General features: G+C 38.1%; 1 protein-coding gene across 1 annotated transcript; it reads right to left on the bottom strand.

The window, feature by feature from the left end:
• Positions 1-80: 80 nt before the first annotated feature.
• Positions 81-27,683, bottom strand: LOC136676767 (collagen alpha-1(VIII) chain-like). The gene is made up of 3 exons (XM_066653982.1): positions 27,560-27,683; positions 5,977-6,283; positions 81-3,052 (listed from the first exon to the last, which is right to left on the bottom strand). Exons 2-3 carry the CDS (start codon positions 6,272-6,274, stop codon positions 1,143-1,145), a joined length of 2,208 nt encoding a protein of 735 aa, XP_066510079.1. The 5' UTR covers positions 6,275-6,283; positions 27,560-27,683; the 3' UTR covers positions 81-1,142.

The following is a 27,683-nucleotide window of genomic DNA, read 5'->3' as shown; positions in this document are numbered from 1 at the left end:
AACTATTTCACTACTGTATTCTATAGGATTTTACCCAATCAATAAAGCATTAACAAGAATGTCTCAAATTATTTGCTTTATTAGTTGTTGCTTGTTACATGTATTTATTTAGCAGATTCAAACTTTTATTCAGAAAGAACACAAAAATATTAACTTCCATTAATTAATTTTTATTTACAGTACAAAACATTTAAAAATGTTCATTGCTCATTTGAATGTTTAGCACCATTGTGAAAACTGGAAAACACAAAATAAATTCATTCTTTGTGTGCCCTGTCACCTTTTCAGCTCATATACAAATTCAGGCACTCAGTAGTAAAACTAAAAAACAAAATAAATTACAGGGAAGAACTCCAAAAAAAATCCTCTCAGAATTTAACTCTGCTTAGGTGCAACTGGGACTGCTAGTGATTAACCAAAACAATACTATGCCTATATTTCTAATGTTTGACAACTTTGTTTTATTACCATTTTTGATCATCTGAGGGATATTTAACAGCAAAGCAACAAATTATATACACATTTACATATTTCAGATGTATCCCATTTTATATCAGTAAACAAAACTGACATGGTTTCCTCGTTGTGTTTTTTTTATAACAAAAAGGATTTTTGGATAAACTGATGATAGTGAATCTACAGTTACTGTAAAGTGATGTGATAAATGGAAAGGCAAATGTACCTTAAATATATAATGTACCAGAAATAGTGCATAAAGAAATACTGAACATCCTCTCATATGAGGACTTGAATGGTTAATATGTCTAATGTGTTTAGTGAATATTACCCCAGGCATGTACACATATGCAGATAAAGGAACTATGCGAATAAGTGTGTGATTGTCATTTAATGATTAATGTATGAACTGTAAATGTAGACTTTGTAAGACAAACTTCAATGACCTAAAATCAAAACTTATGGCTTTAGGGTTTTTTTTGTTTGTTTTTGTTTTTTATACACACTTCCACTGCTCAGAATTTACTACATAACGGCTAATAAAATGAAATTTTTCATGTGACATCACTGATATCTGATGTCATAATTATTGGAAAAATGATGGTACAAACATTCAGTTCATACATTTAAAAAGATGATGTTCTTTACACCTGTGACTTAATGAATCATGACAGATTATTGATACTTTACATTGGATACAATAAATACCCAGAAAATGAGGAGTGTACATATTGACCAGCATAAAGTCCTGAAGCTTGGTCTGATGGTAACTGAATGTGAACAGTGTCTCCAGACCGTAATGGCAAAACAGCACTCCCCGATGCTTGATCCAGGAAACCCTTTTTGTATTCATCATATGTGTACATTACTGGCTCGTTGTTTCTCTGCAGAGCAACCCACACGTTGGCTCCTTTGCAGTGGATATGATATGCAAAGTAATAAATTCCAGGTATATTGCAAGTGAAAATTCCTGTTTGAGGGTTGTAGTTTTGATTGCCATTGTACAAAATCTTGTTGAAGACCACTGGGCTGCCAACAGGAGGATATGGTGTTGTTAGTTGAGCAGTAAATGCAGGCATCTCAACACCACGCAGGCCAATAATGTCTCCATCAGGCCTGATTTTTTTGTAGCCTGTTTTGGCACCATCCAGATCTAGAGGTGTCTCAGGGAGAATTTGACCAATGCCAGGAGGCTGACCTGGTGGCCCAGGTGGCCCAGGAGGACCAGGTTGGCCAGGTATTCCAGGTTTGCCAGGAAGTCCACCAGGCCCTGGATTCCCTGGTAGACCAATTGGGCCTGGTAGACCAGTTTTTCCTTCGCCTGGCAGTCCAGGTTTCCCTGGTGGTCCATATTCCCCTTTTGGTCCTGGAAATCCAGGAGGACCAATAGGTCCACTTGGACCCATGAGTCCAGGAATTCCTATTGGCCCTTGATAACCTTTCTCCCCTGGCAGACCCACTTCACCCTTTTGTCCAGGCTTCCCTGGAGCCCCAGGGAGACCAGGTAAACCTTTATGCCCATTTTCTCCCGGAGGACCTAAATGCCCTGGTAAGCCTCTTGGTCCTGGTTGACCAATTTCTCCTGGGAAACCTGATTTTCCTGGAAGTCCAGGAGGTCCTGTTTCACCTTTTGGGCCTATTGGCCCTTTTGGCCCAACTGCACCACCTTCACCTTTTTGACCAGGGAAGCCAATACCTCCTGGTGGTCCCATAAGACCCGGAGGACCAGGTATACCACCTGGACCAGGCAGGCCAGTAATTCCAGGAAATCCACCATGACCTTTCTCACCCTTTAGACCTGGAGGACCAGGTAAACCCCCATGCCCTATGTCACCTTTTGGTCCAGGAAATCCAGGCTTCCCAAGTCCAGGTAAACCTGGACCTCCTGGAAAACCAGGTGGGCCTGGTTCACCCTTTCCACCGGGGAGGCCTGGTTTCCCTGGCAAACCATCAATACCAGGTTTTCCAATTCCTGGTAGCCCTTGTGGCCCAGGTTGTCCTTCTTCACCTGGAAGTCCTTTCAACCCTGGAACTCCAGGAAGACCAGTTTTACCAGGAGCTCCAGGAACCCCAGGTAAGCCATTTAGTCCTGGTTTGCCCACTCCTGGTAACCCTGCTGGACCTTGTGGCCCAGGGGGCCCAGATAGTCCTTTAATACCTGGTAATCCAGGAAGGCCAATCCCTTTATCACCTTTAGGTCCTGGAATCCCTGCAATCCCTGGAAGTCCCTTCAGTCCAGGTTCCCCTCGAGGCCCAACCTGTCCAGGTAGTCCATGTACACCTGGTTTTGTTAGACCTGGTAGTCCAGGTGGTCCTGGAAGGCCTGACGGGCCTGGCAATCCTACTGGTCCTGCACCACCACCTGGTCCCACCTCACCCCTAGGTCCTGGCAATCCAATCCTTCCAGGTTTTCCCGGGAGACCCGGCATACCTGGTTTTCCAATTCCAGGATACCCTTGAGGGCCAGGTGGTCCTGGTTTCCCAGAGGGTCCTGGAATGCCATGGCCTGGTAGACCAGGAGGGCCTTGAGGTCCTTGGGGGCCCATAGGGCCTATCTGTCCTGGAGGGCCTTGCTCACCTCTGGGAATACTTTCACCTAGGGAGAGAAAGTCAATTTCTTAAAAAGTTTCTTGAAATAAAAATGACAAATATGCAGATCTATTTAGTTTATTAGTTCTTTTGTAATTAAAAAAAATTAAAAACTAAATATCAATTATTATTCCTTGGCATATAGAGCACTCTGCATTTTGCATCTCAATACAGGCATCCACATCAATACTACATTTTAATAAATGCGTGTCACCCATGGCAAGGGCACCAATGCAACCCATACAATGCCAGATGTGACATTTGCACATTTTAATGATAAAAGTCTAATGGTCTATTGAATGGCATTAAAAACCTGATGTTCAGTTTTCCTTAAAACAACTGAAATGTCAACTAATTTACCACAGCACAGGTTTTCATTTTGTTTCTTATCATGTGAGATGTGGTTTGGCATAGAAATGATGTATGGCTTACTTCTTGTAAAATAATTTCAGTTTGCATTTCTTGAAATATCTACAGTACTGTGCAAAAGTACTGCAAAAGTGCAAAAATATACACATACACACAAGCACCACGATTACTGAGAAGGCATTACCTTAAATACATATAATCACCTTAGGTGCCTAAGACACAGTATTGTGTGTGTTATTATATTATACATATATTAAAATTATATATATTATTATATATATAGGGTGGCACAGTGGCGCAGCAGGTAGTGTCGCAGTCACACAGCTCCAGGGGCCTGGAGGTTGTGGGTTTGATTCCCGCTCCGGGTGACTGTTTGTGAGGAGTTGGTGTGTTCTCCCCGTGTCCGCGTGCGTTTCCTCCGGGTGCTCCGGTTTCCTCCCACAGTCCAAAAACACACGTTGGTAGGTGTATTGGCGACTCAAAATTGTCCGTAGGTGTGAGTGAATGTGTGTGTGTGTCTGTGTTGCCCTGTGAAGGACTGGCGCCCCCTCCAAGGTGTATTCCCAGAAGTAATTTGATTGTACTTATAAAATATAAATACATTTTCAAGAAAATTAACAAATCACAGGTTTTAATTTTTGTTGTATCTTTATGGTATTTTACAAAATGTCCCAAATCTGGATTTGTATGTTATTCTCTTGTGGCAGTGGTTTAGTGCACTGGGTAGAGAAAATGCTGTTCAAGCATAAAGTAGTTATGGGATTTATTTAAACACTGTGTGAAACATTTTACCTCTAAATTCTTTTTTAATAATGTGAATGTACATTTTTGTGTAGATAAACCTGTAGAGGTTGTATTGCTCAGTGATAATTATTTGATAACATGTTTTGATAAAAGCATGCCTGTTTTTATAGCAGCTGCCTTGAAAATGGGAGTGGTATGTTTAAAGTGTTTTAAATTGCACTAGCCTGTCAGGGAAGTTAGAGGTAATTGGCTAGTGTCATTCACACCGATAATGATCAGAAAAAATCTGCTATTTATTCAGACTGAATGTTAGCTTTGGCTGTTCTGCCTATTACACAAATCTCAGTCCAAAGACACATATACATGCTAGACAACCTTACAGTTTTGCCTTGACCTACTCAACTACTTGACTGTATGATTAGTGGTAATCATAATTTAACAAAAAGCAATAGCAAAAAGAAACTAGGCAAGCCTAATTTTGCTGGACCTCCATTAGCCATATAGCCATTGTCACAGAGGTGTTTCTTGCATTTCAAAAACAGGAAAGCCCAAAATACATGCCATTGTCATTGGAAGGTATGGAGAAGATTTTGTGCTTCATATCAATGTCTTTGTTTACATGTGTTTTTTATATTTGATTGTATTGTACAGAAAATATGGAGGGCAGGTAATAAATGCAGAAATGAAAAAAGGAGCACAACGTATTGTTCATAATATATAACACAAACATCCATGTTTTTCTTGTTCATTACATCTAAAAATAAATACTAGATGATCTACCACCAAAGAACAAAAAAGAACAAGAACATTTTGTTGATTTTAAGAATTACAATTACTTATTTATTCAATGTAACAGGTTAAAGCACGTGAAGTTTAAGGAGGCTGTGAGCAGCTATATGGAGTTTTATAAAAACACTAACACCACAAAATGTCTCCCCAACATTTCTCTTTACAATATTTTAGGCAAATACACAACACTCACATAAAATAAGACAAATTCAGCAGTCCAGGGAGTTAAAGGCATATGGCAACTTTTGGAGTCTGTAGGTAACAAGTGTGAAAGCTACATGGAAAAAGATGTTAGTCACAGATAACTAAATAAATTAGTCGCTAATAGTGAAGTGGCAATTTTATGTCCATTACTGAGTACAATGAATGCTAACATCTCAGAAAAGCTTTGGAAAGCTTTGTGGTAACCCAGAATGAACAATAATCAAAACAGCAACAGGGTCACTCAGAGGCTTCAGAATAGAAAAAAACTCAACAGAACAACACAATGTTTTGTAAGGCTGAAAATATCTGAAAAATTCAATTATGCAAATGCAAATGTAAAATTATATTTGCAAGTGTGCAATTATATGTCACTGTATAATGTACAACTAAATGTGCCTTTTGCATTTAACCCATTTGTGGCAGTAAACACACACACTTGCACAAGTGCCCTACAGGGCAATGAATACACACCCAAGACTGCAGCAGCCTGCATTTTTCTTGCTGTCTGTGGGACACTGGCAGATTTGGTGGGAAAGAATTTTCATTAATTTAATCTTTATTTCACTGATTTATTGTGTTTTCTTTGTCTCAAACCTGTTCACATGTACTCACATTTTGGACATATTTGAAGATATTCACACCTTGAGTGTGGATATTTGGACAAAGAAAACCACTGGTACAGATGATGAAAAATAAATTCAACATTAAGCTGAATTTTCTGTCACCTTGACTTAGTGCCACTAGAAGAAGGCTACCGAGTAGTACATAAACATCATCATCTCATTAAGCCACTACGTTCAACAATATTTTTTTCTGTCTTCATACCTTTGCCCAGACTGGGTTTGGCCATTTGAAGAGGCAGCTGTGGTTGTTCCTTTCCATAATGTGGCAGTACAGGCATTTCATTTCCATATGGCACATGAGGCAACTCCTTCCCTTTGTACTGTTGCTGTGGTATGCCTTCCTTTCCTAGGGGCATGTGAGGTAACTGTAGCAATGGTTGGTGTTGCTGGGGCAGTTGTTGGGGCACTTGTTTGTGACCATAGTAGGCCCCTGCTTTGGCCTGATGTACCAGGTAAACCTGCAACACCAAGGCAAAGCAGTAGGCAGAGTGGAGAGGCATACTTATATCCTGCAGAGTGAAGGAAAAGAAAGTTAAGAGTTAGAATTATTTAAGATAATGGGTGAATCCCATTTCACTCTTAGACCTACCCCTCTGTTTTGCCTAGGGGTAAGGGGTGTCTCAATTTTTGTTGTGTTTTGTTTGTTCCCTCTGAAAAGGAAATCTAATCATCCAACATCTGTATCTCTCCTCACTTATGTTTATGTTCCTACATTGTTACAGCATGTTACATGTTCTTACATGTTCAACAATCTAGTGTAAAGTGTTCCTAGAAGAGTAGAGGCTTTAACTGCAACAAAGGCAAGACAAATTCAGTATGCCTACCATTTGATTTCAGAAGAAATATTGACTGGGTGACGTTTGCCCAGTACATAATGAACCATTTCCATCTAGAGAAAACAGTGACATGTAAAAAGGCATATTCATGGAAGTAATTATTGCCATTTGTTGATGATGCTTCCCACATGTACCTTGTTCTTCACCACACAAAAAAAACATCATATGAAAATGACTCTAATTTGCATCACTGGCACATTTGTATCTTTATTTTCTCACCCAGTACATATGACAATGAGATCATTAGGTAAAGGACATATGTTTCTAGGTCCCACCACAGTATTAATCAGTTTTAATCAGTTATAGAAGCTAAATATAAAAGCAAAAATACCCAGAAGGTAAAGTTTGAAACTTGAAACACTTTGTCCTATTTTACTTAAATTATTATTGTCTGTGGTATGTTGATGGAGAATTAAATATAGTTTCTTCAGGACACGGTGGTAACATTAGTTCTATCTGATAGAGGTGGGCGGATTGATCCAAATATCGATAATATTCATACCAACGCTGGTATTGGTATTGATCAATACTTGTGTAAAAAGATCGATACTCAAGATTTTTTTCTGTCCTGCTGCTTTCCCACTAAAGTCTGTGTGTGACTCAGTACAGAGCTGCACGTGCACCTCCCGCCCTCCCCTCCCCTCCCGCCCCTCTTTTGCTACTGCACAGGCACGTGGTGAAGTATAGCGGTATCGGTATCGATATCAGCGATACTGGCCCTGTATTTACTTGGTATTGGATCGATACCAAAATTCCCGGTATCGCTCACCTCTACTTTCTGAATGCTGAGCTGTAGTTCCCATTGTATGGAAGCAAATCTGTCTCATCAGACTTTGAAATATTACCACCTTTGAATTTGTAGCACTAAAAATTTTTTTGCACAGAAATTATGCATCAGAATTTTGCTGCTTTTGAATTTAAGTCTTCAGATTTCCACCTCTGAATATTTTGCTTCGAAATTATGTATCTGAATATAATTTCTCTTGAATTGAAATCGTGAATTTTCAAGAACACATTTTCACTGTTATTATTCACGGTTAATACGTTCAGATAAAAAAAAATCAAGCTTAAAAAAATTCTAACAATATATTTTGAAGTTGCTCAAATTCTGAATCTTACATGAGGACTGAAGAATTCTGAAGACTTACATTCAAAAGCAGCAAAATTCAGATGCATAATTTCAGTGCAGAAAAATTCAGATAATTTCAGTGCTACAAATTCAAAGGTGGTAATATTTCAAAGAGACAGATTTGCTTCCATACCAGTGTTTCCGCAAAACAAGCCCCGGTAGGAGGGACTGTGACTCCATTGGCTGCAGCACTGAACAATGGACTGATATCTCTGGCTGCTGATTGGCTATATAAAGGTGACGACCAATGAAAAGCACGTTCTGGGTTCCGGTACTCTGTTTAGGAGCCGAGGAGAAACTGCCCCTCCCTCCGTCTGAGAGGGAGCTGAGTGTTTCTGTGTCAAACATGAAAGTGTGACATCAAAATACGGAAAACGCGTTCCTAATTGGTTCAAAATGGAACGCACCCTTTAGTGTCCGACCTTTAGTTGGCAACACTACTTCTAATTAGCACCACAGTCTCAGAACATATGAGACATGTTGGTTTAGAACTGCCTGTGGGAAGAATAAAGATGTACGCCTCGCTCCCGTGTTGAAAAGTAGGTTTTTACTGATAACTTTTTCTTTTTAAGGGCACTTCATTTAAATTAGCCTTTCTCTGACTCTTTAATCTCCGACTGCTGCTTCTCGCTTTGTACCTCGCCTGTGTGCTCCGCACTCTCCAGTCTGCAAAAGACAAGAATAGTTCAGCTGCTTAAAATAAACAGTCACAATTAAATCGTTCTCAACGGTTTATCGGACCGCGGTCTGCCTATTAGTGACCTCTGGCTAGGCCATAAAGGCGGCATTCACAATTGCAATAATAATGAAAAAAAGTTTAAATGTTGTTTATATATATAAGCTATATATGGTATGCTAGGCTTTCTCTCCCTCTCTGTTTAAGGGAGAGCATCTTGGCTATTTGCACACAGTAAATTCACCAGTGTTAAATTAACACTGTTACTGTAAAATTTTAACACTCTCAGTGTTGACACTAATAGTGTTGATTTAACACTGGTGAATTTACTGTGCAGATGTATGTATTTCCTGATGATGGTATGATGTGAGCAGAGATAGTGAGATGGAGCATGTCTGCGGTCGCTATGCCGGACAGTATCGCTAGTAGTAGTAAAGAATTTTTGCTTGCCCTGTTGTGAGCAGCAAAATTATTAAATCTAGTGAGTAATTAATTAATTGGGTAATGTCTATTTTTATCTTTTCATCTTATGGACTCATAAATGAACTCAAATAGTTCACTTTTAACCAAAAATCTCTCTCTTTCTTCAGTGGCAACCGGAAGCAAGTCATCAGTCCAGACACATTTTCCAGAAACCTAAAAATTCTTCACAGATTATACAGGCAGAGCTGAGGGTGTGTGTGTGTGTGAGAGAGAGAGAATTCCTGGGTGTTCTGGAGTTATTCATTTAACACATTTGTCAAGCTCAAATCCTGGAGGGCACCAACACTGCACATTTCAGTGCTTTCTGTGTCCACACAGCTGCTTTGACTCGAAAATGAACTGAGGTGTGCTGGAACAGGAAAAACACCCTTCTGACCACATCCATTCAGCCTCTGAGTACCCGAACCAGAGAGGCCGACCTTTTACTTACTTGCTAGAAATGTACTCCATTGATAAAATCAGTAACAGTACAGCATCACTGCACGCAATCATTCAAGCAGAGCTGAGGGATATGGTGAATATTACATTTCAAGACATTTTCTAGATACATAATATGATGACATGTATCACAATATTTCTTGACCAGTTGAAGTAGACATAAATATATATCAACCCACAACAGAATTTTGGGTTATATTCTCATAATTACTTATTTATTATTTGTTTGTTTGTATGTTTGCTGCTTGCTGGCTCGCTCCTGAGTGCTGTAAATTTCCCCAAAGCATTTGTTAACTGAGGTAACAAGTTTGCAGTTACCTCTACCATGGTTTTTGTTATATCTGCTAGCACGCACCCAGAAGACTTTGTTGTTTCCACTGGAAACGACTTAATCTGGAGAGAAAATTGGGTAATAAAATCAATAAACAGATTGATTTAAAAAATGTAATATCTACTGTTTTCATTCATTCATTGTCTCTAAACTCTTATCCAGTTCATAGTCACTGGAGGGCCCTGTCCTTCACAGGGTGACACACACTCACTCACACCTATGGACACTTTTTGAGTCACCAATCCACCTACCAACGTGTGTTTTTGGTTCGTGGGAGGAAACCCACGGGGAGAACACACCAAACTCCTCACAGACAGTCACCCAGAGCAGGACTCGAACCCACAACCTCCAGGTCCCAGGAGCTGTGTGACTGCAACACTAACCGCTGTACAACCATGCCACCGATCTACTGTTTTTAATATAAATATCATGCATCTGTCAATACTAACCAACACTAAATGTATAAATATATACTACTCTTCTGAATCTAGGAGACCATTCTTCTAGGACAAACCCCAACTAAAATTTTCACACTGAGCTGTACCAGCATTGGAAACTTTGGCCAATCTGTAAAGTGATTTGAAGTTTCATTCTGAGAGAAAAACCACACAGCCAGTAAACTTGATTAGTCCCACATGAAAATTATATGAATCACACAATCTTTATTAGTCTTCTCCTATTTGCTTTCCTCACTAATTGACCTTTGTGTTAAAAAAAAGTGGAAACAAGATATTTGAATAAAAAAAGTCCCTGGCTACAAGTCTCAAACCTAACATAGATGACAAAATCCAGCAGTGGAAACTGCATTCAAGGCTGTATGACTGCAAGGACAGCAACTAACACTGGGATTTAGACTAGCCTAAATGGCTAAATCTGAAACAAACATACATCTATACATACATTCATTCATCTTACATGAGCACTTAATTCTGTTCAGGTCACAGTGGGTCTGAAGCATAACGGATCTTTGAGGACAAGACAGGAACATAACATAGGCAGTGCACCAGTACATCACAGGGCAACACACACTCAAACAGTCACTCACAAACTTACACCTATGGAGAGTTTTGGGTAACACTTTAAATTACAGCTCGCTAATTACTGGGTAAGGCTGGCACGGTGGTGTCGCAGTCACACAGCTCCAGGGGCCTGGAGGTTGTGGGTTCGATTCCTGCTCCGGGTGACTGTCTGTGAGGAGCTGGTGCGTTCTCCCCGTGTCAGCGTGGGTTTCCTCCGGGTGCTCCGGTTTCCTCCCACAGTCCAAAAACACACGTTGCAGGTGGATTGGCGACTCAGGGGTGTCCGTGGGTGTGAGTGTGTCTGTGTTGCCCTGTGAAGGACTGGCGCCCCCTCCAGGGTGTATTCCCACCTTGCGCCCAGTGATTCCAGGTGGGCTCTGGACCCACCGCGACCCTGAATTGGAAAAGCGGTTACAGATAATGAATGAATGAATAATTACTGGGTAAGTACAGAATATGTACCTGTTAAGTAAGCCACAGAATATGTACCTGTTAAGTTAGCCATATGATGAAATAAGTACTGAGTAAGTAAAGGGTATGATACTAGAAATATGTTGTTATTACTGGGTATTTTACAAACATTTTACAAATAAGGCACGTAACTATGTTCTGAATCCATTGTACTCAGCATAATTATAGATTATAAAATTGAATTAAAAGTATGACAGTTTATGCAGCTGACAATTACTGTCATTTTTTATATATATAAATAATGCAGCTTCTATTTTGATCTCTCTGTAGTTCTGAATGTAATTATAGATTCTTCAAAATAATTTACAGTGCACATACAGAGAAGAACATGGTCAGCTACTTTCATTACAGGCACTAGTAAAGTTTCAAGGTGCTTTGTACTCAGGTTCAGAACATCTGATTTACCACAATAAACATCATCACATATTTCTGAGATATTTTACACTGTTTAGCAGATATGTATTGGGGCATTATATATACATAGCGGACTAATGATGAATGGGTGTTTCTCTTCTGCTCACATGGGTACACTTTCCTGCTTCCTCAGCCCAGCAGACTTACCTTTGGGTCATCGTCTTCAAACAAGAAGCCCTTGGCTTATATCATTCCTTTTATATATTTACCATCCTTTGTACAACCCATAAAATAAAGTAAATGTGCACGCTCTAGACTTACCCTTAAGTGTTATGTTAGTACAGATGAGTACCGGGTACTTTTCTGTAGATTATTTAATCAGTACTTATTTTATCTTACTGTTTACTTAACAGGTACTTTCTCTGTAATTACCAGTAATCAGCGGGCTGTAATTTGTAAAAAGTGTTACAGAGTTTTGCACTGTCAACCCACCAAATTGTGTTTTTGGGACTCTGGGAGGAAATACATGCAAACATAGGAAGAACACAGTAAACTCCTCACAGACAGTGACCCAGGGTGTGTGGGGGGGGGGGGGGGTGGGGGGGAATGAAAAAAAAAGTAGGGAATTCCAACATGCCCCATTGTGTTTGGAATTAAAATCTACAGCTACTCTAAAAAGCAATACATAAAAACTGGATTATAATTAAGGACAAAAAATTATGCATCTTCTTGGCTTCATGAGGAACCCAGAGTCACAATCAATTCAGCAAAAACTTGATAAAACAAAAACAAAAACAAAACAAAAATATTGTGGGAATTTGACTGTTTCTACAGACTTGAGCAGTATGCAGGTGTCAGGTGTGTGATTTATGAACATGATTTTCTATTGTGTGATCAGATTTCTCAGATTCCTCTTTTTAATATGACAAAGATGAATGAGCCATATTTGCTTTCAGACGGTGAGTTAATCACAGTCACATAATGCAGACTTTAGACAGAGCGGAAACATTCATTTTATAGGAAGAGAAGCAGACTTCTGCACATGGGAAGTGGCCCAAGCCAGAAACTGGAGAACAGAAAAGTAAAGACTCATTGAGGTGTCAATCTGAACTGGTCAGGGGCAGTTTATATGCCACAGAGCCAGCATTTAAAGCAACTGTTATAATTTGCACTACAAAAGAAATGGTAAAACTTGAGTTTCTTCACAATATTTGAACAAAATGAAGGAATGTTTTGACAGCTGCAGTCTTTTCTTCTTTCCTCCCTCACCTGCCACCTTTCAGTTTCAGAAGCTGACGGTGATTATGTTTACACTCTTTGTTTTTCTGCATGGTAACACGTGCATTAGTTCTAAAATCTCATAATAGCTTATATTATTGTTTTGTGTTATATTCATGGTGTACATTGTCTTGTTGCACTGTATCTGGGCCTTTTCTTGCTATAAATTGTGTAATTCTTTGTTAGAGCCCCCAAGTCTACATATAATTTGTGTCTATCTTAGCAAAAAAAAATGATCACATGTCATGCATACAAGATTAAAAAGCCTATTAAATCAGTGGCTTTGATGTGTTTAAAACACTGTTTCAAATGTTTAAATTTCATTTAGTCCCTCTCGCTCTAGGCATAATCTGGGTGATTTTTAATTGCGTTCAGGCCTCTTAGTGCTTTATGAATTTTTGTAGTTGATTCAGTTGAATGAGTCACTGATCAATTATGGCCACTAGATGGCGCACTTATCACAGCTGCAGCAAAAGCAATATGATCAGCGTCCGAATTCCATGAATATTACTAGGTTGTTTATTGCTTTTTTCAGTTAAATTTACATTCTAACTACATTTTAGAGAACGTTCATGTGTCTAATAACTATCTAATAAATATATTTCTCATTCATTTGAAAATATATTAAAAAGTGCTATAAATTGTACTTTTTATTATTTAAGGTGGACAGGAAAATTAGAATAAAACTGACCAAGTCTTCCTCTATCTTTTGGTCGTCCCAATTTTCAGATTTCTTCATTTAAGTACCTTAAATGAGAGCTTTTCATTATTTCCCAGACTCAAAGTCACTTTCCCCCCCATCAGAAAAATGGTCAGAATAAAATTAACAGTCATCCGCATAATTAACCATAGTCTACATAGCTATGTTCCACAGTTTTCCAGGTCACTTCCATTACTTCCTGGCGCCTGCACCATTTAATGTGAAATGGAAAAATGTGAAGAAATAGGAGAGGAATAAGAAGCTGAGCAGCTTCGTAAGGTAAAGGAACCAGAAAAACAATAAATATTTGTCCTACCTTAGCTATAAGACTAATATACACTCTCAGGAAAAAAAAAGGTACAGTAGACAGTCATTACTGGTCACTGAAGGCACAATCAGTGTAAATGTACTTTTAAAGGGACAACAGTGGTTTTAAAGTAGAGTTCTGTTCTCTAAAAGTAATTTACATTCTCTTCTCCAGAACGAGAGGCATATATTTGTAAGATTTCTTTATAGAACTGTGTAAAATAAAACAACATCAATCCTAGAGATGAAACTGGGCATATCAAATTAACACAATTTTAAAACCTACAATTATAATTGAATTATGTACAATTATGCTCCCTATTTCAAAACACAGAATATGTCCCCTTGAAGTTGCCATCACAAAGACAGCAAAAGGCACCACCACAGAGACATTTTTTTTGACAGTGTACTTAACAAATAATAGTTGTTAAACTGTGGATATTTCTCAAAGATGTTACAAAGATTTCTCAGTTAGACTGATAGCCTTAGTCCAAAGCTGAATATTCATTCATTCATTTTCTGTAACCTCTTATCCAGTTCAGGGTTGCGGTGGGTCCAGAGCCTACGTGGAATCACTGGGCGCAAGACAAGAACACCACCCTGGATGGGGCGCCTGTCTTTTGCAGGGCGACACACACTCACACATTAACTCACACTCACCTTTTTTTTTTTTTACACTTTTGAGTAGCCAATCCACCTAAGCTGAATATTGTCCATCTTCTTTAAAGGAATCCTGGCATACCATTGACATACTGTTATTTAAAATACAAATATTTCAACAATTGTTCTTCTACTATATCTACTACACTCAAAAGATGAAAGTGCTTTTTTTCAGATCAAAATATTACAGTTAAAAACTAACATGGGTACTAATTCCTTCGTTGTAAAGCAGTCCTGCCTGGTTTACACATAGAGTGTGTCCTATTGCGGCAGATATTCATATTCAAAATATCAGGTGTCAGATACAGATACATCTTGGAGCTTGTAGTTACATTTTTGGGGCAGGTATGCTGGACAGAAAGGGTGTACTACACACAAAAATACGTTTTTGACCTTCTGTCTGTCTCCACATACAATTTTACCATTTATCTACAAGAGAGGACACTCCCCAAGCAGTTCTCAGACTTTCAGGGGACAGAGATTTTCTTTTCAGGAGAAACAACATAAAAGTCAACAATATTTGACTCAGACATAATGTGCTGCTAGTTAAAATATACACTTCAGAATTTAATCTAGAACTTGTTGTAGTCACAGGGTTATTTTCAATCATATTACCTGCTCATGTTGTATCACAATCTACTTTAACATTGTAGTAACATTATCTTGCCACTTTATGCACTCCATATTTCTTAATAAATACACTATATTCGTTGGTAGACAGTAGCTTAGTAAATGTAATCCATTACTTAAATTAAGTGTATCTGTACCTTACTTATGTCCATTTGGGGCAACTTTTTACTTTAACTATACTACATCAGTTCTTCAACCATTATGAATTTAAAAAAATATTTTTACCATTTAGTATTTGCCTGTATGAGTCATCAGTAACTATAATTCATTCATATACACAGTTTGCTGATGTGTAGATGTCACAAATCACTCATTGAGGGTGAGGGTCAGTTGGAGATTTTTAAACACAATATGCGAAGTGAGGTCAAAACCAAAAGAAATATTCAAAAACCGTAAAATCAGAACAGAGTGATAAACAAGTCCAAAAAAAAAAAAAACAGAAACAAGTAAATGACAAAAAGTCAGAAAAACCATAATCCAAAAACTATAGCCTGTTTAAGAAACAGGTGTCTCAGAATTGCAGAAATAGCTCAAACTATACTCTGCACCTATGTAGACAAAACAGAGAGCTTAAAGGAACACTATTTAAAATTACAGCTTCAAAACTATTGTGATGCTTTACTGACCTGTAATAGGGAGAATAGGGCTTCTGTCGTTGCTAATCTCAGCTCAGCACTGCAGAAACTCCACTATGTAACTTTTGGAGGAAGCTAGGAAACCATTCATTCCCTCCCCCTCCCTACCAGTTTCAGTACAGTGCTGTAAAAACTGCACAAGTGGAGCCCCAGGAGCAGAAAAAAACCCAAATCTGTGTTCTTATATGAGTAAAAGTATGAGTATGAGTATGAGTGAAAGTTTATATGTGTGCGTTAGGCATCTGCATAGCTCTGCAATTACACCGCCACACCACAAGGGCTGAATTTCAAACATCTTCGGGCCTATTTAGTACACAATGTAGTGGTGTAGTGGTATTAGTATTACTCATCTTTAAAGTGCACTCTTTAGTGAGTGTAAAACTTAAATCATGTTCGTCCAACTGCAGACCAATCACAGTCGTTGTGGTCTGTGTAGGTCTCTTTCTGGAGAGGTGTGCACCAGGCCATGCTGCCTACCGTATAGGTTCAACACAGAATCAGAAATTGGGCTTAATACTCAGGAGACAACGACCTCTGCTGGTTTGAAGGGACAGCACCTTGAGTGTATGTAATAGTTAATATAACATCATTCATTGTATTTCATCTTTGGCCATTTCTGCTGTGTTCATCCATGTCAGACTAATTAATGACATTGTATTGAAAGACTGGAGAAACAAGAGTGACGCATTCACTCACACCTATGGATACTTTTGAGTCGTGTGTTTTTGAACTGTGGGAGGAAACTGGAGCACCCAAGAGGAAACTCATGCAGACATGGGGAGAACACACAACAACACTACCTGTCACACCACCATGCCACCCAAGATGACCATCAAGTTCAAGCTCTCTTAAGATGCTGTCATTTTATACATCTTCAAATTTCAGTCATACACATTGTTTACAATTTATTCCTCAGATGAAAAGTTATGTGTTGTAGTGCAAATATTTTATGTGCTTGTTTCCTTTTTTCAGTAAGGGTATATGGAAAGATACTTATCAAACATGGCATTGACTTGTCTGCTAGTGTAAAAGTATGGACACAGATAAAATGTTTCAAATGTTTATTGATTTCACCCCATTTATCATTGGTCAATTTGTGGTGACCGATAAAAAAAATACATTCCCAGTTTGTGTGTGTGTGTATATATATGTGTGTGTGTATGTGTGCATGTAAGGGAGAGAGACAGAGAGAGAGATAGAGAGAGAGAGAAATTCATTTCTCACCTGAGGTTCATTCAATTTGCCCACTCTAATTATTCCTCACCACCTTTATCCAAGGCCGAGAGCACTGGAAAAGGAAAACCAGGATTTGGGTGGAACCCCTGGCCAGAGCCTGACTCTTTCTCTCTATAAAGTATAAGAGTGAGCAGTTTGTGCAATTTTCACCATCAAAAAATACCTCCAAAAACACAGTGATCACATGAAATACATCTTTATTTGCAGCTCCTGTTAAAGTGCTGAACTCAGATTAAACACGACACTGCTTTTGGAGAACCATCTTAAGTAATGATGCCAAGGGCAGAGATTTCAGATGGACCATCATACACTGCATAATAGTAGCAGGAATGTAACGAGAGAGAGAGGGAGAGAAGGTATTTGTATCTGCCTCTTCAAAGCACTTCTCAAAAAGACATGCAAGAGGCAGGCAAAGGTCCAGCAAAGATCATTTAAGGTCATGGGAGACAAAGGAGGCCAGGAACACACATTGACTTTGGTTCTTCAGTTCCTTCCAAACCCAAAACACTTGGCCATTCTTGACCTGCTCCCAGTCCTAGTTCTCCTCTTTGTTTGTTGATCAAATTCACACAGACAAAATCAAATTCTAACCTTATTACCTTGTGGTCTTGCCCTGGACGAAATTGCACGCTAAAGATTGATATGTTTCTGAGTGCCAGGGCCAAAAGCCCAAAATTTCTAAGGGGAAAAGAAAGTCAAAAAACTTGTGCCAGTGGTAGTTGCCAAATCTGTTTGTGCCCACTCATTCCAGCAAGGGTAGTCTTTTTAGTGAGCTAGCTGACAAGCAGTGCTACATTTAACATCTTCCATTCTTTGTTTTACAACAAACTCTGTAGCTACCAGCAACAAGTAAGTGGTTCTCTACAAATTTATCATGTCACCATTCAGACACCATACCAATTCATTTTAGTATCTTTATGGTTAAAGGGTAAATATTCAGTTAAAGGTAACATTCATGATTTTACTAAAAAAACACTGTAAAACTCAGAGGATGTTTCCTCACTATTGGCTAGCTCTCCAGGTAGTCTACGCTCTGGACACAAGTCTGATGGGTTTACGAAGCTCTAGTGTCATTAAAGAAGTTGAAAAAGAAAAAAAGGGTCTCTGTCTGATATGCTAGGCTTGAAGGTGGAGAGAAATCTCCAATTGATTAAAAAAAAATCATCAAAAGTGTTGAGGATATTGCTCTATTTCTGATCCATAGCTGGGTAATATTGACATTTTTGCTGTTTCAAATTATTTCAAGTGGAACTGCATAGACATGTATAGACAACAGTCATTTTTTTCTTCAAATATATACTGTTCCACCTTACAAGAGCAGTCCCATATATATATATATCAAATACTAACACTAAGAAGCACCACTCAAAAATATTGTATTCTATAGCAAGGTCACAGCTGGCTGAAAATGTCCGGACAGCTTAACCAGAGTTCCTGTTAGGTATTTAGTAGCTGATTCAGCATCTAAATTTCTCAGGGGAGGAGCAAGAAAAACAGACAGACATGGTCATCCAGGACAGTAAAAAAATCATTGAAAAGTGCCAGTACATAAGGAAAGTACTGTAGGACCCAGCATTTTTTTATTTATCTACCTAAAAGTTGCAGGCTTCGTTATTTACTGCCATCTATAGATCAAGAACATGCCAACTATGGAACATGAATCATGTTCTTTATCTTGAGCTACTCAAGTAATAAAGCTGGTAACTGATTCTCCCATCCCGATTGTTCATCACTGGTGAAATCTACAGTGACAAACATTGAAATACACACACGCACACAGTTGAAACCACAATGACAGGCATGGAAAACATGCAAATACTCACACACCCACAGTTACAGCACCCAAAACCATGCTCTAAGGCATCGAACATGGGTGGGTGTGGGGGGAGAATGCACCAACCACAACACTTTTGACGTCCGAGCCTTGTCCACATGTTCGTTAGCACCAATACTGCTATGAACACCAGAATTCCAGTTCTCCGTCCGAGCCCCAGACTGTGACTGTTTCCAGATGTTCCCTTATATTCTCAATCCTGCTAAACATGGGAGACTACTAGGGATGCTTTATAGTAGCAATAAGTGACTTTTACAACCAAAAGAAGGAAAAAACCTTTCTGAAATTGACTATTTTTTATTTTACTTTTGTGAATTGAAATTCCCATGAGAAGAAAGCCTGGCTGTGTAGTACCTAATTGAACCAGTTTATGCTACATAGTGGGGGTCCCTCACATGGAAGAGGCTATCTTAAAAATTGGTCAAATACAATCTTCAAGGCCACAAGGGGTCAATGTAACAGCTATTTTATAACATTAAAAAGTATCAGTGGAGAAAGCGACAGAAGGCTTCTTTAACATTTACCATACATCTCCCTGTAAAAAAAATGACATGAAACAAGAGTCTGAAAACACATTTGGAAGAAAAACAGAACTCTAATGGAAATGTAACCAACTGTTATTATCATTCCATTAACAGAACACAAATATACTATTTTATATTATGTAAATATATAAACCAATATAAAATATGCCATAATGGCAAAGGTAATGTTTTATAATTTTTTGTTTTTATTTTCACTTCAATATGTTTAAAAAAAACATGCAGTGGTGTGATCTCTGTAGAGTCTGTTCATATTTTTTGATAATAAATGTAATTTGACCTAAACATTTGCATAAGAATATATTTATAAATGTGATATTATATATATATATATATATATATATATATATATATATATATATATATATATATATATACACACACACACACACACACAAAATAGCAATGTAAGGGGACCAAATGGGTGCTAAGTAAATAAAGAATTGAGAAAGAGAGCAAGAGTGAGAGAGAGAGAGAATGTGTTTTACAGCAGTTTATGCTTTTGGCTTTTGGTCAGTTCTGTCAGCTGATTCTACATTCCTCTTTCCTAAGAAACAACACACACACACACACACACACACATACACACATAGACACACATATATTCAAGCTTATGCTTGCAAGTGCACTGGTGCACATGGGCTTCTAAAAATATATATATAAAACCTTGTATTTACTGTTTTTGTGAACAATTCATAGAGAGTCTACAAGTTATTCTCTGTGTAATAACCTAAACAGGATGCAAGCAAAAGACTAGAGATTCCCCTGAGTGCTAATAAACTCAAAGATGTAAATATCTTTTAAAGATGTAAAATATCTGATAATATATTTTATCTATATAGCACATTTCAAGAACCCATAGCACTTAAAAAGATGGTACAAAAAACTAACAATATAAAATAAAATAAATAGCTTAATTAAATATTATTTACTCACTGTCCTGTACTTTTATTTATTACATATTATATACATTATATATTTAATAATATTACATATTATTTATTATTTATTACCTTTTGAATACATATTATCACTGTATAATTACAGTGAATTAGATTATCAGCAACTAACACCATCTAAAATAACTCCTTTTCTTGTTTGGATGATAACATGTATACTCATGCTACACTGAGCTCACTCAGAAATAAACAGAGGCATTATCTCAGAGTATATTTAAATGTCTTATTAATACTTATTTCCTTATAGAACAATTGTCTACATTCAATGGGCTTTAACAGCAATAACTCTATTCTGATGAAGCTTATCTCGTTCGTTCTTATGTCGTAATGCGTTTATTTTAATCAGGATCTTGTGTATCTTGTGTCACATATGAGCAAATAAAACACTTGTAAAGATACTATTTTGGGAGATACATGTTTTTAATTGGACAGTGACAATATATAAGCTAATTTTAAGAATGTGGTGACATGGCAGCAGACTGAGTCTCCTGAAAAAAATATATATAAATAAAAAGTGGAACAAAGGCAAAGCAGATTTGTTTAATTGTTGAGATGACTTTGTTGCTGACCTGATTTTGGATGATAAGCCTCTCATTCCATCACGAGTGAAGATTAGGGGAATTCTGTATGAGCACAGAGGTAAACGTAGGGGATCTTAGTGGAGTATCTGTAGCTCCATTTCTTTCTATAATGATGGTGATCTCATCACAAACAAAGGCTGAATACCTGTCAGAGGTTAAAGTTGTTTGTGTGTGTGTGTGTGTGTGTGTAAAAACCTCTGCCAACATTTCCATCTCTCAGCTCCTGCTTGGATGAGTGTCATTCCCAGTTGTCTCCCTCTCAGTCTGTCCCTGTCCCTGTACTTTGCTCCACAAGTAAAGCAACCTGGGACTTACTAACCTAATGCACTGATCTATATGCTTACAGTTGACATGTTTAAAAGGCCATATTTGTTTCAGAAAAGTTGGGGCATAAGATAATACCCTTTCCTAAAAAAAGAGAAAAGTCAGAGCAAGTATATATTAAAAAAAAAAAGACTTCAAACAGATTAAAAGGTTAAATATAAAATGGGAGGCGTTCCACCTAGATTTGAGGTTGACTTGGATCATGGGAAGCAGAAAATGCTATCAACTTGTAAGACTGAACTTTGGAGGTGTGGCCCAGATTTCTTTGTAAAACTTTAAACAAGTCTCCCAAAAAGAATGGAAGCTGGAATCAAGTCCAAGGAATGGACACAATGAATACGGAAAACTGTATAATTTTCAATCAACTGCATGCTTATTGCTTTACTCTCCTCACACTGAGAAAACTGTGTGGAAAATGTAAAAAATTTTCAAAGCATAATAAGATAATCTTAGCCAGTCAGTTACTGCTCCAAGATACACACACCCTCTGACTTTGAGCAATGACTTTAACTTGTGCAGATCGAGAAGCCCTGGCAAAATTTTGGAATGGAAACTTGTCCATGATTGGGCGTGCTCAGTTGGACACACTCTGTATAAATACTTTGCGGGAGTAGCCTTGAAATCGAAGGACGCTAATGTGTTTCTACAGATGCAGCTGTGTCCTGGTGTTGATGGACATTCAACACTGATTAGGTTAAATGTCAATGAAACAATGCTTTATCAATGTTGACAGAACAGCTTTGGCCCGGTGTGATTTTGGCATTAGAAGCCATACACATTTACCACAAATAAGTGCCTATATCCTGTTAAAAATCCATTTAGCCCATTGACCACTACAACTGAATAAACGGTCTGGTAAACAGTTATAGGGTATATAATTATTCTGTAACACTCAAATCCTGTGTTAATCATGCTTTATAAAAGTGTTATTTGACATTACCTTATAATATCTGGCATAAACCATCCAACAATACATTTATCTGTCCATCTATCCAATCATTCAATTATAAAGTAATCTACCAATCAGTCCACCATATTACTCCATCAACATGCAACTATCAAGCAATGTATTCATTCATCAAACAATGGATTAATCCATCCATCCATTTATCCAAACAGGCCCTAGACTGGGAACGTTTTGTATTGTCTGTGGAAATTCATTGACAAATGCACATCCAAAGATATTCTGATTGCCTGGCTTTGGAGTGAGAAGAAAAGTGTGAGAGAGACAGGAATTTTTGTGATTAGATCTTAGACGCAGTGCCAGGAGAAAAGCTAAGGCTTGAGAAACAGGGCTGAGCACAGGAGCAGCCAAAACTGTCACTTAAACGTTCTTTCTTCTTTCGCCCAAGGAAGTGTAGGTGCCATCAATTTACTGCCTTCAGTACAAAATAGGAAAGCAGTCGCCAGTCACCTCAAATTGAACCATAAATAAAGTCTCCCTCCACTGTAAAAACACAAAGACACACACACACACACACACACGCGCAAACACACACACACACACAAATGTACATACAAACATACACACACACACATATAATTAAATTATGGTTACATTCATGGTAAAAAGGTAAAAAGTCGTATATAGACGAGCAGCTCTGTGTTCTGACCATTAATGAAAGGCTAGAAGATGACTGAAAGAAATGTAACAAATAATTATTGGACATAAAATGTGGGTGACCAAAAAGTTAGTGGAAATAAAAGGTAGGGAAATCAGATAAAGTGGCTGGTGGGTGTATGTCTAAAACGGTTTCAGAATTAGTTTGTGCAATTTAGTGGTTAATACCATTGTGTGCTTCAAAAAAGACTGGGTTGAATTTCCCATGCAGGCCCACATGAATCTGTACATATCTGAAAATACTAATATTTATCTTCATTTTAGTTTTAGTCACCAAAAATAGACAAATGCAAATTTGTGAAATGCCAACAACACTTTTATCTGCTAATGTTTCTGTCTTTATTAAATGAACATGCACCAAAACTAACAATATTAGCCACTGTGAATTGATTACATGTTTTAGCCAGATTTTTACCTGCAGGGGATGCTGCAGTGTGGAGATGCCTTATTACATTGTGCTCAGTAGTCTTCAATCCATATAACTAAAGGACATGCACTCTACATCTATGAAGATATGCTGCTATAGCATGTGCAGAATAAGACCTTTTACTGTCTTGCTGAAATAACCATGGACTTTCCAGGAAAAGTTGTCTCCTTGATGGCAGCATGTATGACAAATCCCAATAGATGCCTTCACATCAGTGGTGCCTTTAAGCCAAGGGTGTTTCAATGCTTGGGTGGGGGGTGGGCAATAAGCAGTAACATTTCTCAAAAGCAATACATGAGGCAGTTTTGATGTTTCTATACATATTACTTTTTATTATTTAAAATTAAATTGTTGTGTATACAATGAATACTGATGGGGACAACTCTCTGTTTTTCCCAGGATTTCCACCCCTGCTACATACAAATGCATGTCACCCATGACATGAGCACTAATGCATGGCAATACCATGAGAGATGCTGGCCTACAACCCCAGTTTAAATAAAAACACCAAACAGAAATATGATAAATCTCTCCTCAAATATGACCAGTGCCACTCTCCTCTCGATGTTGAATGGGCAGTCCTAAAACCGGGTAATGCTTATGTCACTATTACCCTGACCAATCACAAGGCTACCACAGCCATGCCTCCTCTCTCAGTCAAAGGGACTGGTGACTAAAGCTTAGGAGCCAATAGTGAATGAGCTAGTTATCCAGCTACTCACCAAGCTATGGGGAGGAGTGAAAGAGCTACACAGAGCAAACAGAACACAAAGCAATACAGAACGAGCCTGAATTAATTAAATCTGAATATAGCAGAAATAGTAGCAACACTCGGTTGGCATGTTTTTCAGCATATCAGCGGAGATATCAGCTGCACTTGGCCGGCGCACAGAGCCGAGTGAGGAAGGCATCCACTCGGTCGGCAATACAGCGGAGATATCGGCCAGTGTGTACAGCAAAGTAGCAGCGGGGATACAAGCCACACTTGGCAGTACAGCAGAGTGGCAGCGGTAGAAAGCACCAATTTGGAGATACTCTAGAAGGTATCTCGTTCGTACAATTATGTTAACATATATATAATAATATAAATAATGATATAAAACCACACCAAAGACACATAAAAGACGTCCATAGGTTCGTACATGAATGGCTGTATAATGCCAATTCTACCCACCTGTGCCATTTTATTGTGTACTGTTATCTTGCGTAAAATGGCAACCGTAGTTCAGATTAAAAACCCAGTGACTGCTCTTGGGGCTGTGTGTTGCCATGGTAATGGGAACAGAATTCTTTTCTCCAGTGATAGAGAGCTGTCAGTCATGCACAGTCATTAGTAAACTTGACCACACTCACACCATTCTCAGAGAGCTCTGAGGAGTGTATTTTGGTAATTTTGGAGAATATTTCTATTTGTGTTTTTTCGTTTAGAATTAAACACAAAATATCAAAATGTTCCCAGGGGTTTTAAAAGTCAAGGACTGCCTGATAGAATCCTTCAGGATGTTTTTTTCTTTTTGTGGATTTTGAAAAAGCAGTTCGTTTTACAGATATTTCCGCTGGAAAAAGGCTAAACGGCTCAGTGGATCAGAGAAAGACAGAATATTGGCTTAGAAATGTCTGCTATATATTACACTATTCCAACAGAGTAGAGAGGTTTTAGGACTCATAACATTATCGTAAATGTTGAGGACATTCAAGCTATTCATCATAATTCATCAATTTCACACACAGAAATGTCCCAGCATGCAAACTTGTTCTTAGAAGGGTACATGGTGTAACTAAAGCAAAAAGTGGAACACACTTCTGACTAATTTTCACTTAATTTCAGAAGAAAGGAGGTATGCGTAGATGTCCACAAACTTTTGGCCACCTAGTGTACAAAAGAACAGAGCCAAAAAGACAGAGAGGAGTATTCATGGACATAAAGCAAATCTAAATTCAATTTCTGAGTCTGAAGAAATTTGTGAAATTCATCCAGAAGCACAATTCATATCAATATAATTGTAATTACTTATAGAAGAATGAAGCTACAATTATACTCAGCAGGTTTCAAGTATGAAGGAATAAATGGAAAAAAAAATACATAAAATTAAAAATAAGAAAGAATTGTAATTAATTGAAAATGAAATAATTGTTTTTACTGTGAAAAAGTTGGATCAATCAATTGAAACATTGTATATTGTTCACTAAACTGGAAATGTGGATAATTTTGTATTAGCATAATTCAACCACTGAAATTAAACCAAATAAATGTGGCTTTAAAGTGCATTGGTTCATTAAAGAATAATGTTCTATATAGTAGATGTATAGTATTGATGGCAACCAGGCATCTCAATGTCTCCAGTACAAATATGGCACTTGCTCTCCACAGTGAACATACATGTATTCTCTGAGTTTGTATATGCAATACTGATTATGGCAAAACAGAGATAATTTGGGGGGGATGTTTTTGGCCCTTGAACATCCTGAATGTACCTCTCCAGCAGGAATGAATTTATATTCAAAACATTCATATAATACATTTTCAGGCATCAGATGTGTATTCATAACCATTTCATATAGTAACATTATGTGAGTAGGTTTTAAGCTGAGCAGAATGAGATTCCAGAACACTTAGGAATTGATGACGAGTCAGAATGTATTTGTGATGTTTTCCTCATAAACAGTCAATGCCCCCAAATCATATGCACACACTGAGAAATTGTTCTGAATGACATGACACAAAGTGGGTGCTTAAACTGTGCATGAACCTCAACCCTATACGGATAGCTCTGTTGACCAGCAAGCTTTCCATTCAGTACAGTGTTGCAGACACTGAGCAAGAATATAGCTTTGCTGATTTGTGCCATGTTTTACACTGCAATCCTTTCCGTGACATAAAAAAAAGTACAATGAACGTGTGTCCACAAACTTTTGACTCCTTAGTGTTTATAGAGATTAGCTTGGTGTTATCCAGAACCATTTTCAGTCCAAAACACTGTTATTGTGTATTTCATTACAGACATTGCTTCCCTGCTTAAACTGCACTTCAAATTATGAAGGTTGCAACTTAACTTGATCCCTTAGCTTAGTCGCTGACAAAAACATCAGGCTTATAACCATATTTAAATAACACAATGTATGCCCAGCTTTAAAGGCGTCTGGTTCCTATCCCTGCCACTGTAAAACAAATAGTCTTTGTCACCACATCATTCTGAATCAATATGATTACAATTTAACTACAAACTTATGCAGAAACATTTTTAAAAACGGTAGAATTGATCTAAAATGTGCCAAAAATAGTGTGAAAAAACAATTAAATACTGAGGTGTTTGTGATCATTTTGCATCAGTCTTAAATCACAGAAGCTTTATTCTGAGTCATCAAGAAATAATATATAGATGAATAATACGTGTTAACTAAATTATGTTGGTTGGTCTGAGCACACCTGATCTTTGTGACCTGTTTGCTAGCACAGCATGAGGTGACACAGAAAGGCAGCAAAACATCTCCTCTCCTCTTAGAAACACCAGAGAGCAAACACTGTAAAAGTCTGCTGATCCCAGCAGGAATATGTAGTAGGTGTGTACTGTGTAACTGAGTTACTATGTAACTGTGTACAGCTGCCTGAGGGGGCAATGATCCAGGACATAGGTGCCCAAGGCTTCAGAACTACAGTCAGATCTTTTTTTCAGTTTTACTGCTGCTGCTGCTACTGCCAGGGCATTGCCACACAGAAACAGGTAGAATGAAATGGCCATCTAGGGGTTTATATCAAGTCCACAGATATCAAGCTGGTATCAGAACCCTCAATCCTACATTCGGACACAGGCATTTCAGTAAAGAAACATCTCACACTTTCAGCAGTCTGCTACTTGACCCCTCAACTAAAGGGGTCAAAATTAATATTGTATTTAAAGCCAGAGTTGGGCTACAGGTAAGATCAGGTTTGAGCATCAGTTCAAGCTCATGTTCCAATATGGAGCAGTGGCTCCAAAACCATTATCCTAGATCAACTCCATTACCAGGTCTAGGAAACATGATATTATAGGTGCAAGACTCACACACAATTTTAAGTCAGCATTAAAACTGCTCAAATTAAATTTGTCACAAGTGGATTTGCCCCGGTCTGATCTGTAATTCAGGTAAGAAACACTGCACGCATACCATACATAGCATTCAGAGCATCTAAGGCTGCCTGCTGTTTGCTCCATGTTACACAACATTTCAGAGAAGCCAAAGTCTGTCCAGCTGAATCTTCACCTAGAGGAACACTTCACAACATGTGGGAAAGTGTGACATTCTCTGTTAATGTGTGAGCCTGGGTTGTGCTTACCTCTCCCTCTCTTCCTTGCCCTCCTCTTTCCCTTTTGTCTCTCGCCTTGTCTCTGTCTCTCTCAGTGAAGTAAAAAGAAGTGGGACCTCAATAGAAAGATAAAGAAGGGCAGAAATTCAGAAAG

This window comes from Hoplias malabaricus, chromosome X2 (assembly GCF_029633855.1).
Source record: "Hoplias malabaricus isolate fHopMal1 chromosome X2, fHopMal1.hap1, whole genome shotgun sequence".
NCBI classification, from domain to species: Eukaryota; Metazoa; Chordata; class Actinopteri; order Characiformes; family Erythrinidae; genus Hoplias; species Hoplias malabaricus.
The sequence above is the reverse complement of the archived record's forward strand: the minus strand, read 5'-3'. Positions and strand labels throughout refer to the sequence as shown.